Source organism: Musca domestica, unplaced genomic scaffold (assembly GCF_030504385.1).
Source record: "Musca domestica strain aabys unplaced genomic scaffold, Musca_domestica.polishedcontigs.V.1.1 85, whole genome shotgun sequence".
In the NCBI taxonomy this organism is placed as follows: Eukaryota; Metazoa; Arthropoda; class Insecta; order Diptera; family Muscidae; genus Musca; species Musca domestica.
Window position 1 is genome coordinate 1,151,935 of NW_026712418.1, and position 16,943 is coordinate 1,168,877.

General features: G+C 37.5%; 1 protein-coding gene across 4 annotated transcripts in view; it reads left to right on the forward strand.

The window, feature by feature from the left end:
• LOC101889879 (protein diaphanous) overlaps positions 1 to 16,078 on the forward strand; it is a 51,003-nt gene extending 34,925 nt beyond the window's left edge. For all 4 annotated transcript variants that reach the window (XM_059131338.1, XM_059131339.1, XM_059131340.1 and 1 more), the window contains exons 3-5: positions 10,468 to 12,420; positions 12,488 to 13,018; positions 15,224 to 16,078. In XM_059131338.1, the coding sequence (XP_058987321.1) occupies positions 10,468 to 12,420; positions 12,488 to 13,018; positions 15,224 to 15,696 (2,957 nt within the window). In that variant the 3' untranslated portion in view covers positions 15,697 to 16,078. The remainder of the gene's footprint in view (positions 1 to 10,467; positions 12,421 to 12,487; positions 13,019 to 15,223) is intronic.
• Positions 16,079 to 16,943: the final 865 nt, after the last annotated feature.

The window sequence follows — 16,943 nt, forward strand, 5'->3', positions numbered from 1 at the left end:
GCAACAAAGTTAAACGCCATAATTTTTATTTTTATACCCTACACCACAAGGTGGTCAGGGTATTATGTCTTTGTGCATTTTTGCATTTGTAACAGGCAAAAGGAAACGAGATAGACCTATAGATCCTTTTGATGATCTACATAGAATCACATTCTGAGTCGATTTATGCATATCCGTCCGTCCATGTATTTTTGTAAACAAAGTACAGTTCGCATTTATTGCCCTATCCAAATGAAATTTTGCACAAATCATTTGTTTGGCCCAAGGACGAACCCTATTGAAATTTGAGATAATTGGTCAAAATTTAGATATAGCTCCCACATATATCTTCGTCCGATTTGCCTTTTATTGTGCATCAAACGTGTAATATCAGCCCGAATAGTATAGAATTTTGCACATACAACCAAATTAGGCTTGAAAATAAGTATGCCAAATTTGATCAAAATCGGTTCAGATATAGCTATAGCTCCCATATATATTGTTCATCCGATTTGTTATTTTTGTCCTCCGCAGCCGTAATATGCACTCTGCAACAACAATATTTGGGGAAATATATCAAATACAGCTCAGAAATACATTTGCTAAATTTTATCGAGATCGGTTCAGATTTGGATATAGCTCTTATATATTACTTCGTCCGATTTACCTTTGATTGTGCACCAAATATCTAATATTTGCCCAAATTGGATGAAATTTGGCACTTACGACCGAATTGAGTCTAGAAGCTAGTATGTCAAATTTGGTGAAGATCGGTTCACATATAGCTATAGCTCCCATATATACTGTTCATCCGATTTGTCATATTTGTTACCCACAGCCGTAATATGCACTCCGTAACAGCGATATTCAGGGAAATATATCATAAACAGCTCAGAAATAATTTTATCGAGATCGGTTCCGATTTGGATATAGTTCCCATATATATTTTTATCCGATTTCAAATTAATTGTGCACCAAATGGGCAATACAAGTCCGAATTTAAAAGATACAAATGCTTTGGCATATTTAGTCCTTTGAACTTTAAATTATAATTATAATCATAGCGTGTATGATTAAATTCTCCCATTAAAACTTTTAATTGTTATGCGCAGCTGTACTAAATTAGCAAAGTGGTGTAGGGTATCATAAAGTCGGCCCGCCCGACTTTCTTTACTGTTTTTGTTTTTAATTTCATTGAATGAAAGCAGAAAATGTCGGAAATAGCATCAAATTTTAGAATAAGTTTAGATTTGTTCGAATTGGTCACCTTTGGCACGAATTATGGCCTTCAAACGGCCAATGAAACCGTCACACGCTGCCCGAATGTTACCGTGCGGTATTTTGGCCCATTCCCGACAAAGCGCTTGCTAGAGGTGATCGACACTTTGGTATTTTTTAGTGCCAACCTTGCTTTCCAAAATACTCCAGACACAATAGTCCAACGGATTGGTATCCGGAGATTTTGGTGGCCATTGTGCGCTGGATATGAAGCGAGGAACCTTATTTTGTAACCATTCTTGGGTGGCGCTTGCTGTGTGCGATGGTGGCCAACCGAAGGTGTACATTTTCAGCTAACCTCCTTGGCAGGTAAACACGATCATTTTGTTTGTTTACAAATTGCTGGACAACGAATGTTTTCTCATTGGAGAAAACCAAATTCCGCAGTTCACCACTTTTGGCCAAGCAAAGCAACTCTTTAGCTCTTTTGAGTCTATTTTCTTTCTGTTGCAGTGTAAGTTCTTGCACTTTTTGGAATTTTAATGGCTTTCTCCTGAGCTCATTTTTAATATTTGCCAAATGGAATATTGCTATATGTTAAGCTCATGAGCCATTTTTCGGCCACTGCGACGCGGGTTTCGATCAAGTCGCTTCTTTACTATTCGAACCATTTCTGTTGATGATGCTTAGAAATGATATGAAGTTGATTGCAGTTTTTTAATCTCACCCTGTATTCTTGATCAGCGTAAAATTCTAAGTCGATTTAGCGATGTCCGTCCGTCTGTCCGTCTGTTTTAATCACGCTATCTTTCGATCGAATTGTGATAGAAGACTATTCTCCGGAATTGTTTTAAATTTGGTATTTGAAGTTTGAAAGGGATACTACAGCCTTACACAGAAAATTATCTGTGCAGGTCCACGTCTTCGTATAGCTCACATATAACGGTACCTCCCTATATTTGGTATTTTGATGATTTTAACGACATTTTTCACCGGAATTGTTTCAAATTTGGTATTTGGAGTTCGTAATGGATACTACAACCTATGACAGAAAATTCTCTGTGCAGGTCCACGTATAGCCCCCATATAACTCCTAATATTCGGTAGTTTGATGATTTTAGCGTCATTATTCACCGAAGGATTTTCAAATTACGTATTTAGAGTTCCTAAGGGGAACTATAGTCTGTGCAGGTCCAGGTCTTCGTATAGGCCCCATATATCAGTACCTCCCTTATTCACCGTTTATTTCAAGTTTCGAATTTGCTTATGTAGGTCCAAGTCGTATAGACCCCAACATTACGGCTACATTCGGTATTTTTAAGATTTTAACAGAATTTTTAACGGATTTTATTTTTTGAAAATTTTCAAATTCGTTTAAATGGTGGAGGGCATTCGACTGCTTACTGCTTTTTAATTTGTTTATAAATGTAAACATTTCATAAGGAAATGCAATATCAATGTCTTATCTATAGATGTCCCTTAATATCTTAAGACATTATCTCAGAAGTTGGACAGGATTCTGTAAGTAGTTTCAGAAAATTGGGCTTTCTAATTTTCTCTTAGCAATAAAGGAAAGTTTGAGTACCGAATAGAAACCACACAAAATTTCGTTAAAACATCAGATATTCATGTCACTCCAAAGAAAATGTCAACCACAACCACGTCATTAACTTTCAAATCGAAGTAGGTTTAGATATTGCAATTCTATTCTTAAAACACCAATGGTCTCTCATTTTATCTGACCTTTCCTTGTTACAAATCATTTTTTCCCTTACGTTATACCCTAATGTATGTACACACATGCGGACAATGATATGAATGGAATATGTAAAACATATGTTGGCCATTGCGTCCCCTCTTCATACACGAACAGTTTACCGCCATTTTCAATGACCTTGACTTTTTATCGTCGAAATTGTGTGTTTTTTTTAAATTTATTTTTAAACCATAGACTTGAAAAGAGAGCAATTGTGGCGAAAGAGAAGAGATAATGAGAAATAATTTAATAAGTGAGATATACTCGAAAGTCATAATTTTTTGATGTGATGGATGAAACGTGTTAATTCTATAAATATTTATATCTGAATGGATTTCTTTTTGTTTTCTGCAATCAGAATAAATATTTGAATGCTCAACAAGAAAGCGACAACTACGTTGTATTTTAAAATAGGTATTTTTCTATTATTCTCGGGTTATATGGAAAGCAGAAATAAGTACACGTTTGGTGGAATAAATTTTGTGCATTTTTTCAGTTAACATGTGTGTTGGGAATTTTAGCAGAGCTAAGGAGAAAGTGTATCAGTCGCAATTATAAATTATTGGAAATTGTTGTAATTTTTTTATAAAAAAATAAATAAATAAAAATAAAAAAATAAATAAAAAATGCGATTAAGGCTTCCTATTTTTTTTTATTATTTTAATAATAACACTGTGCAACAAAATTTAATTTTTCCATAACTACGAGAAAAAATGTAGCAGATTATGGCAGATTATAGCAGAGTTACGGAGAAAGTGTATCAGTCGTAATTATAAATTATAGGAAACTGTTGTAATTTTTTATAAAAAAATAAAATAAAAAAATAAATAAAAAAATTGGCGATTAAGGCTTCCTATTTTCTTTATTATTTTAATAATAACACTGTGCAACAAAATTTAGTTTTTTCCAATAATTTCAGGGAAAATCCAGCAGATTGTGGAAGTAAAGCTAAAGCAAGTTAAAAAGTATTGGTCGGTTTTGTCGACAGTTGTATAATCCTCATCAAAGTCTGATTATTTAAATATATTTTGAATTCTGTTATGATTTTTCAAATTGTTGACCCTCTGTGGAGTAGGTTCTGAAGGAATGGGCCAATATTGTCCATTTCGTATCGGATCTAAATAAATATTATATAAATATTGCTACGTGCCAGGTTCGGACTATATCGACTACTTCCTTCACTTTATATGAGATATATGAAAATTTTTAGAGAATGTTAAAAAGTGTGTGAGGTTACCAGATATAGTCGACGGAAGTATTCCATTTTCATACTTCATCTAATACAGATAAAAATATTGTTATGGGCAAAATTACAAGAAAATCGAACAATTATATCCCATTTTTATGCAAAATCATAAATTCCACATTCATCTCAGGTTTCTGCCTAAGAGATATATTTAGATATAGCGAGTTGTAAAAAATCGCTGACTTGTTACACAAGTTATGACAGATAAAAGTATTGAAAATGTGTGGGTGAGGTACCAGAAGGTGTTCGCAGATACATATCATCTTCACAACAGATCTTGTGTTAGCAAAAATGTTTGCATGTGTGAAATTTGAAGAGAGTTGGATGCTTATTTCACTTTTTTTGAGTGTTTTGTTTTTCAAAATCTTGAACCCTATGTGAGGATCTCTACCATCTTTATAACAGATCTTGTGTTTGTGGAAATATTGAGATGTGCCAAGTCTGAATGGAATCTTATGTTTATTTCGCGGGTTATGAGCTTCGTGAATATTCAAGATGTTGACCCTTTGTGGGGAGGTAACGGAAGAAATGGTCCGATCTCTACCATCTCTATAACAGATCTTGTGTTATTAGAAATATTGAGATGTGCCAACTCTGAATGGAATCTGATGTTAATTTCGCGGGTTATGAGCTTCGTGGATATTCAAGATATTGACCCTTTGTGGGAGAGGTACCAGAAGGAGTGGACCGATATATTCCATCTTCACAGCAGATCTTGTATTTATAAAAATAATGGAATGTGTGGAAAATGAATAGAACCGGATGCTTATTTCGGATTTAATGATCGTTTTGGTTATTCAAAACTTTGACCCTTTGTGGGGGAGGTAGCAGAAAGAATGGTCCGATCTCTACCATCTTTATAACAGATCTTGTGTTGATGGAAATATTGAAATGTACCAAGTCTGAATGGAATCGAAATTTAATTTCAGGTTTAATGAGCTTCATGAATATTCAAAATTTTGTCTCTTTGTGAGGGAGGTACCAGAATGAGTTGACCGATATATTCCATCTTCACATCAGATTTTGTTTTAGTAGAAATAATTGGATGTGTTAAATAACTAGAGAACCGGATGCTTATTTCGGATTTTATAATCGTTTTGGTTATTCAAAATTTTGACCCTTTCTGGGGCAGGGAGAATGTCATAAAGTGGTCGGTCTCATTGTGTGGGGACTGTACCACAAGGATTATCTATTGCAAGTTTCGAATACCAAGTTTGAAACAATTCCGTAATAAAAAAATAACAAAGATCACCAAAAATCCGAACATATGGAGGTACTGTAACATGGAGGCTATAGGAACTATATAGAAAATGTAATGCCACCGTCAGAAACTATAAATATTGACCTTAAAACAATTCCGTACAAAATGTGGCTAAAATACGAATACGGTACATCCAGAGTTGTCGTTATATGATGACTATAAAAAACGTGCACCACCGACATGACCCATAACGTGATTACTATAGGGTGAGATGAAAAAACTGCAACCAACTTCAGACTGCTGTCATTTCTAAGCCACTCGTTCGACAGCTGTTAAAATTATTCCAGTGACAGCTCATTATATTGTTTATACGCGTACAAAAGTATTATGGTGAGAATATTCCAGAAAAAATTTTATTCGTGATGGAATTCAAGCGTGATAGTGTGATTTCTTTATATTTGGGTGGAAAACCACAAGTGGCTATCGTTAGAGCACTCCAGCATTTAAATGTGAATAAACCTAATGTGTCTCGTTCTATCGCTCGTAGCCCGACGTCAAGGAAGTGGACGGAAGAAAACCATAACATCAGCAGAAATGGTTCGAAAAGTAAAGAAGCGACTTGATCGAAACCCACGTCGCAGTGACCGAAAAATTACTCGTGAGCTGTACAGAACATATCACAATATTCCATTCGACAAATATTGAAAAATGAGCTCGGGGTAAAGCCATTGCGATTCCACAAAGTGCAAGAACTTTCACCGCAACAGAAAGAAAGTAGACTCAAAAGAGCTAAAGAGTTGCTTCGCTTGCCGAAAATGGTGAACTGCCGAATTAGGTTTTATCCGATGAGAAAACATTCTTTGCCCACCAGTTTGTAAACAAACAAAATGATCGTGTTTACTTGCCAAAGAGATAAGCTGAAAATGTGCACCTTCGGTTGGCCACCAGAACTCAAGCGCTGGCCATGGTGATATGGTGTGGGCCGCTATAACAGCCGATGGTCGCTCTCCGCTCGTATTAAAAAATCCAAAGTGTCGATCACTTCAAGCAAGCTCTTCGCCGGGAATGGGCCAAAAGGGGCCGCAGAGCAACATTCGGGCAGCGTGTGACGGTCTCATTGGCCATTTGAAGGCCATAATTCGTGACAAAGGTGACCAATTCGAACAAATCTAGACTCATTCTAAAATTTGATGCTATTTCCGACATTTTTTGCTTTTATTCAATAAAATTAAAAAAATGTAAAAATTATGGCTTTTGACTTTGTTGCAATTTTTTTATCTCACCCTGTATATGGCCTATACAATTGCAACCAGTGCACTTCTAATAACATCTCTATTTTAAGAATATATTTTCGAATTTTGCTTAAAATGGAAATGACACCAACCAGAGAAACAACAAAAATAATAATTAAAAACAATATCTCTCACACACACACACACCAAAACAGAAACCACCTAAGATATGACTAATTTTGCAATCTTAGTATTTTCCATTTTTTGTTTTCGCTTGGAAGAGGTATAAAACGATAAGACTGCATTTACTGATACCTACCTGTTGTTGTGCCACTTAAAGCCTGTTAACACTTATTGATGGCTAGTGATGTCATAATATTCCGTTTTTAAACACAATATGTGCATATAAACACTACAATTTCATATCTATAAAAGTTATTAACTGTGACGTTATTGCAATCTGCGTTGGTACTATTATTTGTAGAATCAATAAGCGACTTAGCTTACATAGAAAGTTCTACTTACTGTTTGGTTCAAAGATCTCTCGTTTAATTCCAGTTACGATTATACTTTGTACCTTTTTCTAACAACCGATTGTTTGTGGTTAATCACGAGTTAGAAAATGCCATTCGTATTAAAAATATGTAATACTTCGTCAGCGAAAAGTCCACTCTTAAAATTTTAGGTCGTGTTAGGCCTTTTTAGTACTCGAATGCACAATTTTTTCATTTTGACAAAATTTTTATACCCTCAGCCTCAGAGGGTATATATCATTTGATACGGCCAAAACATGCCTCATCGAAATAACGATTTTTGACCCTAGGTATTTTTGGACCAAATCCTTTTCAGGACATTTGGAGTCGATTTAGCGATGTTCTTCCGTCCGTCTGTCTGCCTGGTGCGTATGATAATTCTCGAAGGGAGAATCCGATTTCGTCCAAACTTGGTCCATTGTAATATTATTGTCCTTGTCTCCTTCTGGTACCTCCCCCCACAAAATGTAGACATTTTCAAAAACAAGTTAAAGAGTATTTGTCGGTTTTGCCGATAGATGTATACCCTCAGCCAATGTACGATTACTTAAAAATATTTTGACTTCTGTTATGATTATTCAAATGTTTAACCCCTTATGGAGTAGGTTCCGAAAGAAATGACCAATATTATCGGATCTAAATAAATATGATATAAATATTGCGACACGCCAGGTTTGGACTATATTAGTAACTTCCTTCAATCTACATGACATACATGATCATTTTTAGAAAATGTTAACGTGCGTGAGCTACCAGATATAGTCCATTGAAGCATTCCATTTTCATGCTTCATCTAATACATTTAAAAATAATGGTATGAGCAATATTACAATAAAATCGAACATTTATATCCAATTTATTGAAAATCATAAATTCCATATTCCTCTCAGGTTTCTGGCAAAGAGAGATTTATTCAGATAAAGAAAGTTGTAAAGTATCGCTGACTTGTTTCGCAAGTTATGACAGATAAAAATATTGAAAATTATGACCCTTTGTGAATAAGGTACCACGTATGAGGAGCTCAGAGATATATATCATCTGCACAACAGGTATTGAATTAGCAAAAATGTTTGTATTTGTGAAATTTGAGAATAGTTGGATGCTTATTTCGCTTTCTTTGAGCCTTTGTGGGGAGGTACCAGAAGGAGTGGACCGATATTACCCATCTTCACAACAGATCTTGTGTTAGTGAAAATAATGGGATGTGTGAAATATAAAGAAAACCTGATGCTTATTTCGGATTTTATAAACGTTTTGGTTATTCACAAATTTGACCCTTTGTGGGGGAGATACCAGAAGGACTTGATGGAGTGGACCGATATTATTCATCTTTGCACCTGAACTAGAACTGACGCAAATATTAGGAATTGCAAAGTTGGAGCAAAATCGGATTATTGCTTCTCTTTCTGTGGAGAAATTTTGACTCTTTGTGGGAAAGGTACTTGATAGACTGGACCGATATTGTCCATTTTCGCACCTGATGTAGCACTGATAGTAATATTAGGATTTGCAAAGTTGAAGCAAAATCGGACTACCGCTTCTCTTTCGGTGCAAAAAATATTTTTTGAAAATTTCGACCTTTTGTGGGAGAGGTACCAGAAGGAACTTACCGATATACTCCACCCTAACACCAGACCTTGGGTTGATAAAAATATTGTGGTGTGTGAAATTTCAAGACAATTATTTTTTGTGGTGGAGGTACTTGATGGAGTGGACCGACATTGTCCATTTTCGCATCTGACGTAGTACTGACGCAAATATTAGGATTTGCAAAGTTGGAGTAAAATCGGATTATCTTTTGTCTTTCTGTGTAGAAAATATATATTTTTAGGAAATTTCGACATTTTGTGTGGGAGGTACCAGAGGGAGTGGACAGATAAATTTTATTTTCACACCAGACCTTGGGTAAAAAACATATTGAGATGTGTACAATTTGAAGACAATCGGACTTTTACATCACATTTTATAAGAGTTGTAATTATTCAAAATTTTGACCCTTTGTGGCGGAGGAATGTTCAAGGTTTGCATGCACAAGGCTTTAATAAACCCTCCAGAATATTTTCGCGATAATATTCGGCAATTATTCTGATCATCGGCTGTTATGGCGGCCCACGCCATCACCATGACCGGCGCTTGAGTTCTCGTGGCCAACCGAAGGCGCACATTTTCAGCTTTGGCAAGTAAACACGACAAACAAAATTGTTTACAAACTGCTGGACAACGAGTGTTTTCTCATCTGAGAAAACCAAATTCGGCAGTTCACCACTTTCGGCCAAGCGAAGCAACTCTTTAGCTCTTTTGAGTCTAATTTTTTTCTGTTGCGGTGTAAGTTATTGCACTTTTTGGAATTTAAATGGCTTTACCCCGAGCTCGTTTGTCATTATTAGCGGAAGGGAATAATGCGATATGTTCAGCTCACGAACCATTTTTCGCCACTGCGACGCGGGTTTCGATCAAGTCGCTTCTTTACTTTTCGAACCATTTCTGCGGATGTTGCTGTTTTCTTCCATCCGCTTCCTTGACTTCGGGCTACGCTACCAGTATCACGGTAACGAGCGAAGGTACGAGACACAAAAGATTTATTCACATTTAAATGCTGGAGTGCTCTAATGATAGTCACTTGTGGTTTTCCAGCCAAATATAAAGAAATCACACTATCACGCTTGAATTCCATCACGAATAACTTTTTTTTCTGGAAAATTCTCACTCATATGCTTTTGTACGCTTGTAAAGAATATAATGAGCTGTCACTGGAATAATTTTAACAGCTGTCGGACGAGTGGCTTAGAAATTAAAGCAGTCTGAAGTTGGTTGCAGTTTTTCATCTCACCCTGTATGTATAGATACAGAAGATATCCGCCATTCATGTTTCATGAAGGTCTCACAGAAATTTGAAATATATTAGATATATTCACAAGAATATTGAATGTTCGAACTTGACTATATTACTATGATTGAGTAATCCCGTCAAGAGAGGCACATTCAGGTTGGACCTGGACTTGCCTTTCCGGTGGGCTAATCCTTTTCACGCCAGAACGTAAAATTACAAATATAGTGGATTCCATTAAGGAGTTGTTTTGTCAAAAATTAAAAAATAAATCAAGGATATGATCCTCGTGAAATTGTGACCAACTCAAATTTTTGATCAGTTTTGTATTTCTGAATAAAGATATTAAAATTATATTTATTTGTCCACCTAAAAACAACATCGATATCATCAGTTCATGTAAAATATATATATTTTTATTTCCCACTTCAACTTTACTAATAGCTTTTATCGTTTTTCATTCTTTTTCCCGTAGGTAAAAATTCCCTCGAACATCGTGCCAATTCGAAATTCGAAAAACCTCTCGACTACATTGAGTACCTGCGAAATGGCGAACACAGTGAACCAAAAATCTATGCCTGCCTGGAAAGTTTACGTGTTGCGCTCACAAATAATCCACTGTCGTGGATTAAGGAATTCGGAGAGGATGGCATCGATGAGATCATCAATTTGATGCGACGCTGTAAAAAGGAACGAACTTTGGATCGCATCGAGCTGGAATGCATACGTTGCCTCAAGGCCATAATGAATAATACATGGGGATTAAATTTGGTCCTAACGCCAGATCAACATACGGTTGTATTACTCCTGGCACAATCGCTTGATCCACGCAAGGTGACCACAATGTGTGAGGCTGTAAAGCTATTGGCCTCATTCTGTTTGGTACCCGAACGCAACGGCTATGACAAGGTTCTGAGGGCCATTACAACGGCAGCCTCAACATCGTACAAATCAAGTGAACGCTTTCGGCCCATTGTCGACTCGCTGTTCATATCGGAAAAATATGATCCACGTCGTGAGTTGGCCTGTCACAGTTTGATTTTCATCAATACCCTCACAAACACCCCCAGCGACTTAAATTTCCGCCTCCATTTGCGCTGTGAAATCATGCGTATGGGTCTGTACGCGAAATTCGACGACTTCAAGAACATGGTGGAGGCGAGCAATAATGACTCGTTGAAACAACATTTTAAGATTTTCAATGAGATACGTGAGGACGACTTCGAGGAGTTTATCCAGCGATTCGACAATGTCATCTATAATATGGATGATGTGACGGACTGCTTTGAGGTTGTGAAGAATTTAGTTACCGATACACCTGCAGAACCCTACTTCCTGTCGATAATGCAGCATTTGCTGTATATCCGCGATGACTTCTACTACCGGCCTGCCTATTATCAATTGATCGAGGAGTGCATATCGCAAATTGTCTTTCACAAAGGCTACTGTGATCCGAATTTCGAAAATCGAAATTTCAATATCGATACCTCATTGCTGTTGGACGATATCGTGGAAAAGACCAAGGCCAAAGAGTCACAACGTGCCGAAGAGTATGAGAAGAAAATCGAGCAATTGGAAAATGCCAAACAGGAGGCTGAAGCCAAGGTGGCGCTGTTGGAGGAGAAAATCAAAGATATGGAGAAGAATGGTATTGCAGCTCCATCGCCAAGTAAACTGCCGAAAGTGAATATTCCCATGCCACCACCGCCGCCAGGAGGAGCAAGAATGCCAGCACCGCCACCACCACCTCCTCCACCGGGTATGGGAGGAGGACCGGGCGGTCCACCACCTCCGCCACCACCAATGCCCGGCATGGGTGGTATACGTGGTCCACCACCGCCACCTATGCCTGGCATGGGTGGTCCTCCTCCACCTCCCATGCCGGGTATGGCCGGAGGTCCGCGACCACCACCAATGATGATGCCCATGGCGCCAGTCTTGCCACATGGCCTTAAACCCAAAAAGAAATGGGAAGTAAAGAATCCCATGAAACGTGCCAATTGGAAAGCCATTGTCCCACAAAAGATGTCGGACAAATCATTTTGGGTCAAGTGTGAGGAGGACAAACTGGCCTCCGATGATTTGCTTGCCGAACTTGCTATTAAATTCTCCTCCAAACCCATCAAAAAGGATCAAAAGGATAGCGTCGATAAGCCAACTACGCTGACCAAGAAGACAATTGATTTGCGTGTTCTGGATGGTAAATCGGCCCAGAATTTGTTGATTCTTTTGGGTGGCTCTCTCAAGCATTTGTCCTATGAACAAATCAAGATATGTCTTTTACGCTGTGATACCGATATTTTGTCTTCCAATATTCTGCAACAATTGATACAATATCTACCGCCTCCAGAGCAATTGAAACGTTTGCAAGAAATCAAGGCCAAGGGAGAACCACTACCGCCCATCGAACAGTTTGCAGCAACAATAGGTGAGGCATTCATTCCACATCAATAACAGCTGAATTCAATGGATTAACTGATCTCTTTATTTTTCAGGTGAAATTAAACGTCTCTCGCCACGTTTGCATAATCTCAACTTTAAGCTAACCTTTAACGACATGGTCCAAGACATCAAGCCGGACATTGTGGCCGGCACCGCGGCCTGTGAAGAGGTGCGCAATAGCCAAAAATTCTCCAAAATTCTAGAACTAATATTGCTCATGGGCAATTACATGAATTCGGGCTCAAAGAATGAATTGGCGTACGGTTTTGAAATTTCCTATCTGACAAAATTGACCAACACCAAGGATACCGAAAATAAACACACACTGCTACACTATTTGGTCGATGTGGTGGAAAAGAAATTCCCCGACGCCCTGACATTCTACGATGATATGTCACATGTGGATAAAGCGTCCCGAGTCAATTTGGATACAATACAAAAATCGATGCGACAAATGAATTCAGCTGTTAAAAATCTAGAAACCGATTTACAAAATAACAAAGTGCCACAATGTGAGGATGATAAGTTTGCGGAAGTAATGAGTAAATTTGCGGCGGATTGTCGACAGCAAGTGGATGTGTTGGGTAAGTGGATTAGTGGTTAAGTTAAACTTTCACTCATAAACTTAAGCTAAGTTGATCAAATAGAGAGAATAGAGACAGGAAAATAGAAAATAGAATATAAAGAAAAATATATAGGAAGGAAATAGAAGGAATGTTGGATGTATATGGGAAATTATAATATTGTAAAATTATTTGTCCCTGTAACTGTCTTCCTGGCGTTAAGTTTTTTGTAGGTCTTTGCAAAGTCTTCCTCTTAGAGAGCCCAAAAACATAAAAATAAGAAGTTGGGATCACTGTTCATGTTTCTGATTTTTGGCGGTGTTTCTTATTTATGAGGAAGGGAATTTTCCTAAGTAATCCGTTAATAGAGCTCTCAATACCACAACAATTTAGTCTATCCTTATTGAAAAGCACATCTCAGAGCAAGTATTCCCATCCCTGATTAGAAAGTCCTATTACAATTAGCGGCAAAATTCATTTTTCTTCTATAATTACAGGAAAAAAATGCAGTAGATTATGAAAGTAGAGTTAAAAAAGAATAAACTTCGTTTTGAAAGTTTACCTCGCAAGGGGCAAGTTCCCTCTCATATACAATTTTTAGATTAAAACTTCTTCAAATTCTTATATTTTATTTTTAATCCCTTTGTCATATATCTAAAAATTGTTTGTCATATGCCTCAGAATAATTCAAAATTCTAAAGAAATTTATAAATATTAAGAATGCCACATTTTAGGGCGAAAGACGTGCTTCATATGAGTTTATGCAAAATATTCCTTCAACGCATAACTTTAGGAGAATGACGTTAAAGACAACAATGAAGGGTGAGATAAAAAAACTGCAACAAAGTCAAACGCCATAATTTTTAAATTTTTTTTACATTATTTTTACATATTTTATTGAATGAAAGCAAAAAATGTCGGAAATAGCATCAAATTTTAGAATAAGTTTAGATTTGTTCTAATTTGTCACCTTTGGAACGAATTGTGGCCTTCAAACGGCCAATGAAACCGTCACACGCTGCTAGAATGTTGCTCTGTGGTATTTTGGTCCAATCCCGGCGAAGCGTTTGGTTGAGGTGATCGACACTTTTTAAAGCCAATCTTGCTATCCAAAATACCCCAGACACAATAGTCCAACGGATTGGTATCCCGAGATTTTGGTGGCCATTGTGCTCTGGAAATAAAGCGAGGAACCTCATTTTGTAATCATTCTTGGGTGGCGCGTGCTGAGTGCGATGGTGCTGAGTCCTGTTGGAATGTCCAAGGTTTGCGGCCAAAATGTTTGCTTGCCCAAGGCTTTAATACACCCTCCACAATATTTTCGCGATATTTATGTGGGCCGGCATTTATTCTGATGCCACGGTAAATTAATACGAGTGGAGAGCACCCATCGCCTGTTATGGCGGCCCACACCATCACCATGGCCGGAGCTTAATTTCTGGTAGCCAACCGAAGGTACACATTTTCATCTGACCTCTTCGGCAAGATCATTTTGTTTGTTTACAAACTGCTGACAACGAATGTTTTCTCATCGGAGAAAACCAAATTCGACAGTTCACCACTTTCGGCCAAGCGAAACAACTCTTGAGCTCTTTTGAGTCTATTTTCTTTCTGTTGCGGTGTAAGTTCTTGCACTTTTGGAATTTCTTTACTTTTCTAACCATTTCTGCTGATGTTGCTGTTTTCTTCCTTCCACTTCCCTGACGCTGACTGGCTACGCTACCAGTATCACGGTAACGAGCGATGGTACGATGGACTCAAAATATTTATTCACATTTAAATTCTGGATCAAACGATAGCCACTTGTGGTTTTCCAGCCAAATATAAAGAAATCACACTATCACGCTTGATTTCCATCACGAATAACGTTTTTTCTGGAAATTCTCACCAAAATGCTGTACGCCTGTAAACAATATAATGAGCTGTCGCTGGAATAATTTTAACAGCTTTCGGACGAGTGGCATAGAAATGACAGCAGTCTGAAGTTAGTTGGTTGCATAGTTTGCTCTGAGACTCATAGTGAAATTTGATCTTGAATAATTCCTCTCTTAAGCCTTTCTGTCTAAAACGAAGTTTTATGTTCCTATCTTGCATCAACCCAAAAACGAAACCGAAGAAAAAACGAATATATTCGCTTTTTTCGAGAAAATAAAAATAGCTTTTAGCTTGATATGATATAAACTTTACTCCAAGTACTTATCGTGTATTTCTTCTTATCAATTTCAGGTAAAATGCAAGTTCAAATGGAGCGGCTCTATAAAGAACTTGGAGAATATTTCGCCTTTGATCCGGCCAAATATACAATGGAAGAATTCTTTGTCGACATCAAAACCTTCAAGGATGCCTTCTTGCAGGCACATCAAGAAATCATACGCCAACGCGAAGAGGAGCAAAAGAAACGACGACTGCAAGAGGCACGCGAACAATCGTTACGCGAGCAAATGGAAAGGCAGCAACGGAAATTGGTCGATATGGATGCAGCTCATGCTCAAGAGGGTGTCATGGACAGTCTATTGGAAGCTTTACAGACAGGTTCGGCATTCGGTAGTCGAAATAATCGCCAACAGCGAAGACAACGGCCGGCTGGAGCCGAACGTAGGGCACAATTAAGTCGATCGAGGTCGCGGACAAGAGTAGCGCCCACCGGTTTAGTGTCACGAGAACTGCTGGCCAACGAAGCATTAATGGGTTCTGCTTAGTTTAACAAATTGTGTTTCCTAGACTCGTGAACTTGTGTTGTATATATGCATATATATAGATTTCTTCTTTCTTTTTTAAGTTTAACTGAAAAAAACAAAACGAAACAAAACAAAACGAAAAGATGCCGCTTGTAGTCAATAAGTCATTACTGTAATGAGATAATACTTTTATTATTTTTATTATTCTTTTAATTTTCTTTTTATATATATAAATAACGACGTGAGATCCTATCTACAAAGACCGACAATTGAGATAACTACTTTTACTTAAACTACTCTAAACTATTGGTAACTATTTAATAAACTTTATTTTTATACATCGAAAAGAGAATGTAAAATGTAAATTAAAATAAAATAAAAACAACTACAAATATAACGGAAATTGGCAGTTTTTATGTGCAAAAATTAAATAAATTCTTATTTTAATTTAAAATTAATCTGACCAAGCCTGATAAAAGATCTGTAATAATCGTTAATGGAATATGTATAATAGTGGCAGTCAAGTGTGGAATAACTGAGCAGGAGGTCATAATGCCGACCATGAGTTGTGTAATTCCGTCTTAGGTACTGACCAGAGAGGGTCAGGGTAATTTGAAGATTGCTTAACCGTTGAAAGCTACACCTTCATCGCGAAGGAAAGGCCATTAATGCTCACTTCAAGAACTATTTACGCCTTCGGTAGTTAGGGTACCAGAATGGATTTTCTGACATATCACAGCCCCAGACCCTCGCTATATGCATGTTTTGTGAGTATATACTCTACGAGCTCACGTCTACACATGTAGTTGACGATCTAACCTTTCAAACTTATGTGGTGTGCTCAATATTCTTAAACATGATTGGCGTGATTGACTGCATTAAAAACTTTTGATAAATCAAGCGACACAATAACAATTCTGTCGCACGGCCTGATGTGGTTGAGTCCTCGGCTTACATGTGCGAAAATGGTGTGTAAAGTTGCAATTTCCGGAATCCGTGTTGATGATCTCTTATGTTTATGGGGAGGACATCGGCATGGATCACAGTAACGGGAGCACCCTGACCATGTTCTAGGCATCGGGAACTATTAGGGTGGCTGACGACAAGCTCAGGAGTGTGGTTAGGTACTTAACTTCTGGTTGTTCCAGTTGCTTCAAAATCACCATAGAGATTCCGTCAGGACCAAGCACTTTGGAGAACGTACACGGTGTGGGATTCTTTACTTAGCCTTGTCACTTCTATGCCGTTAAATGAGACCGATATTCGAT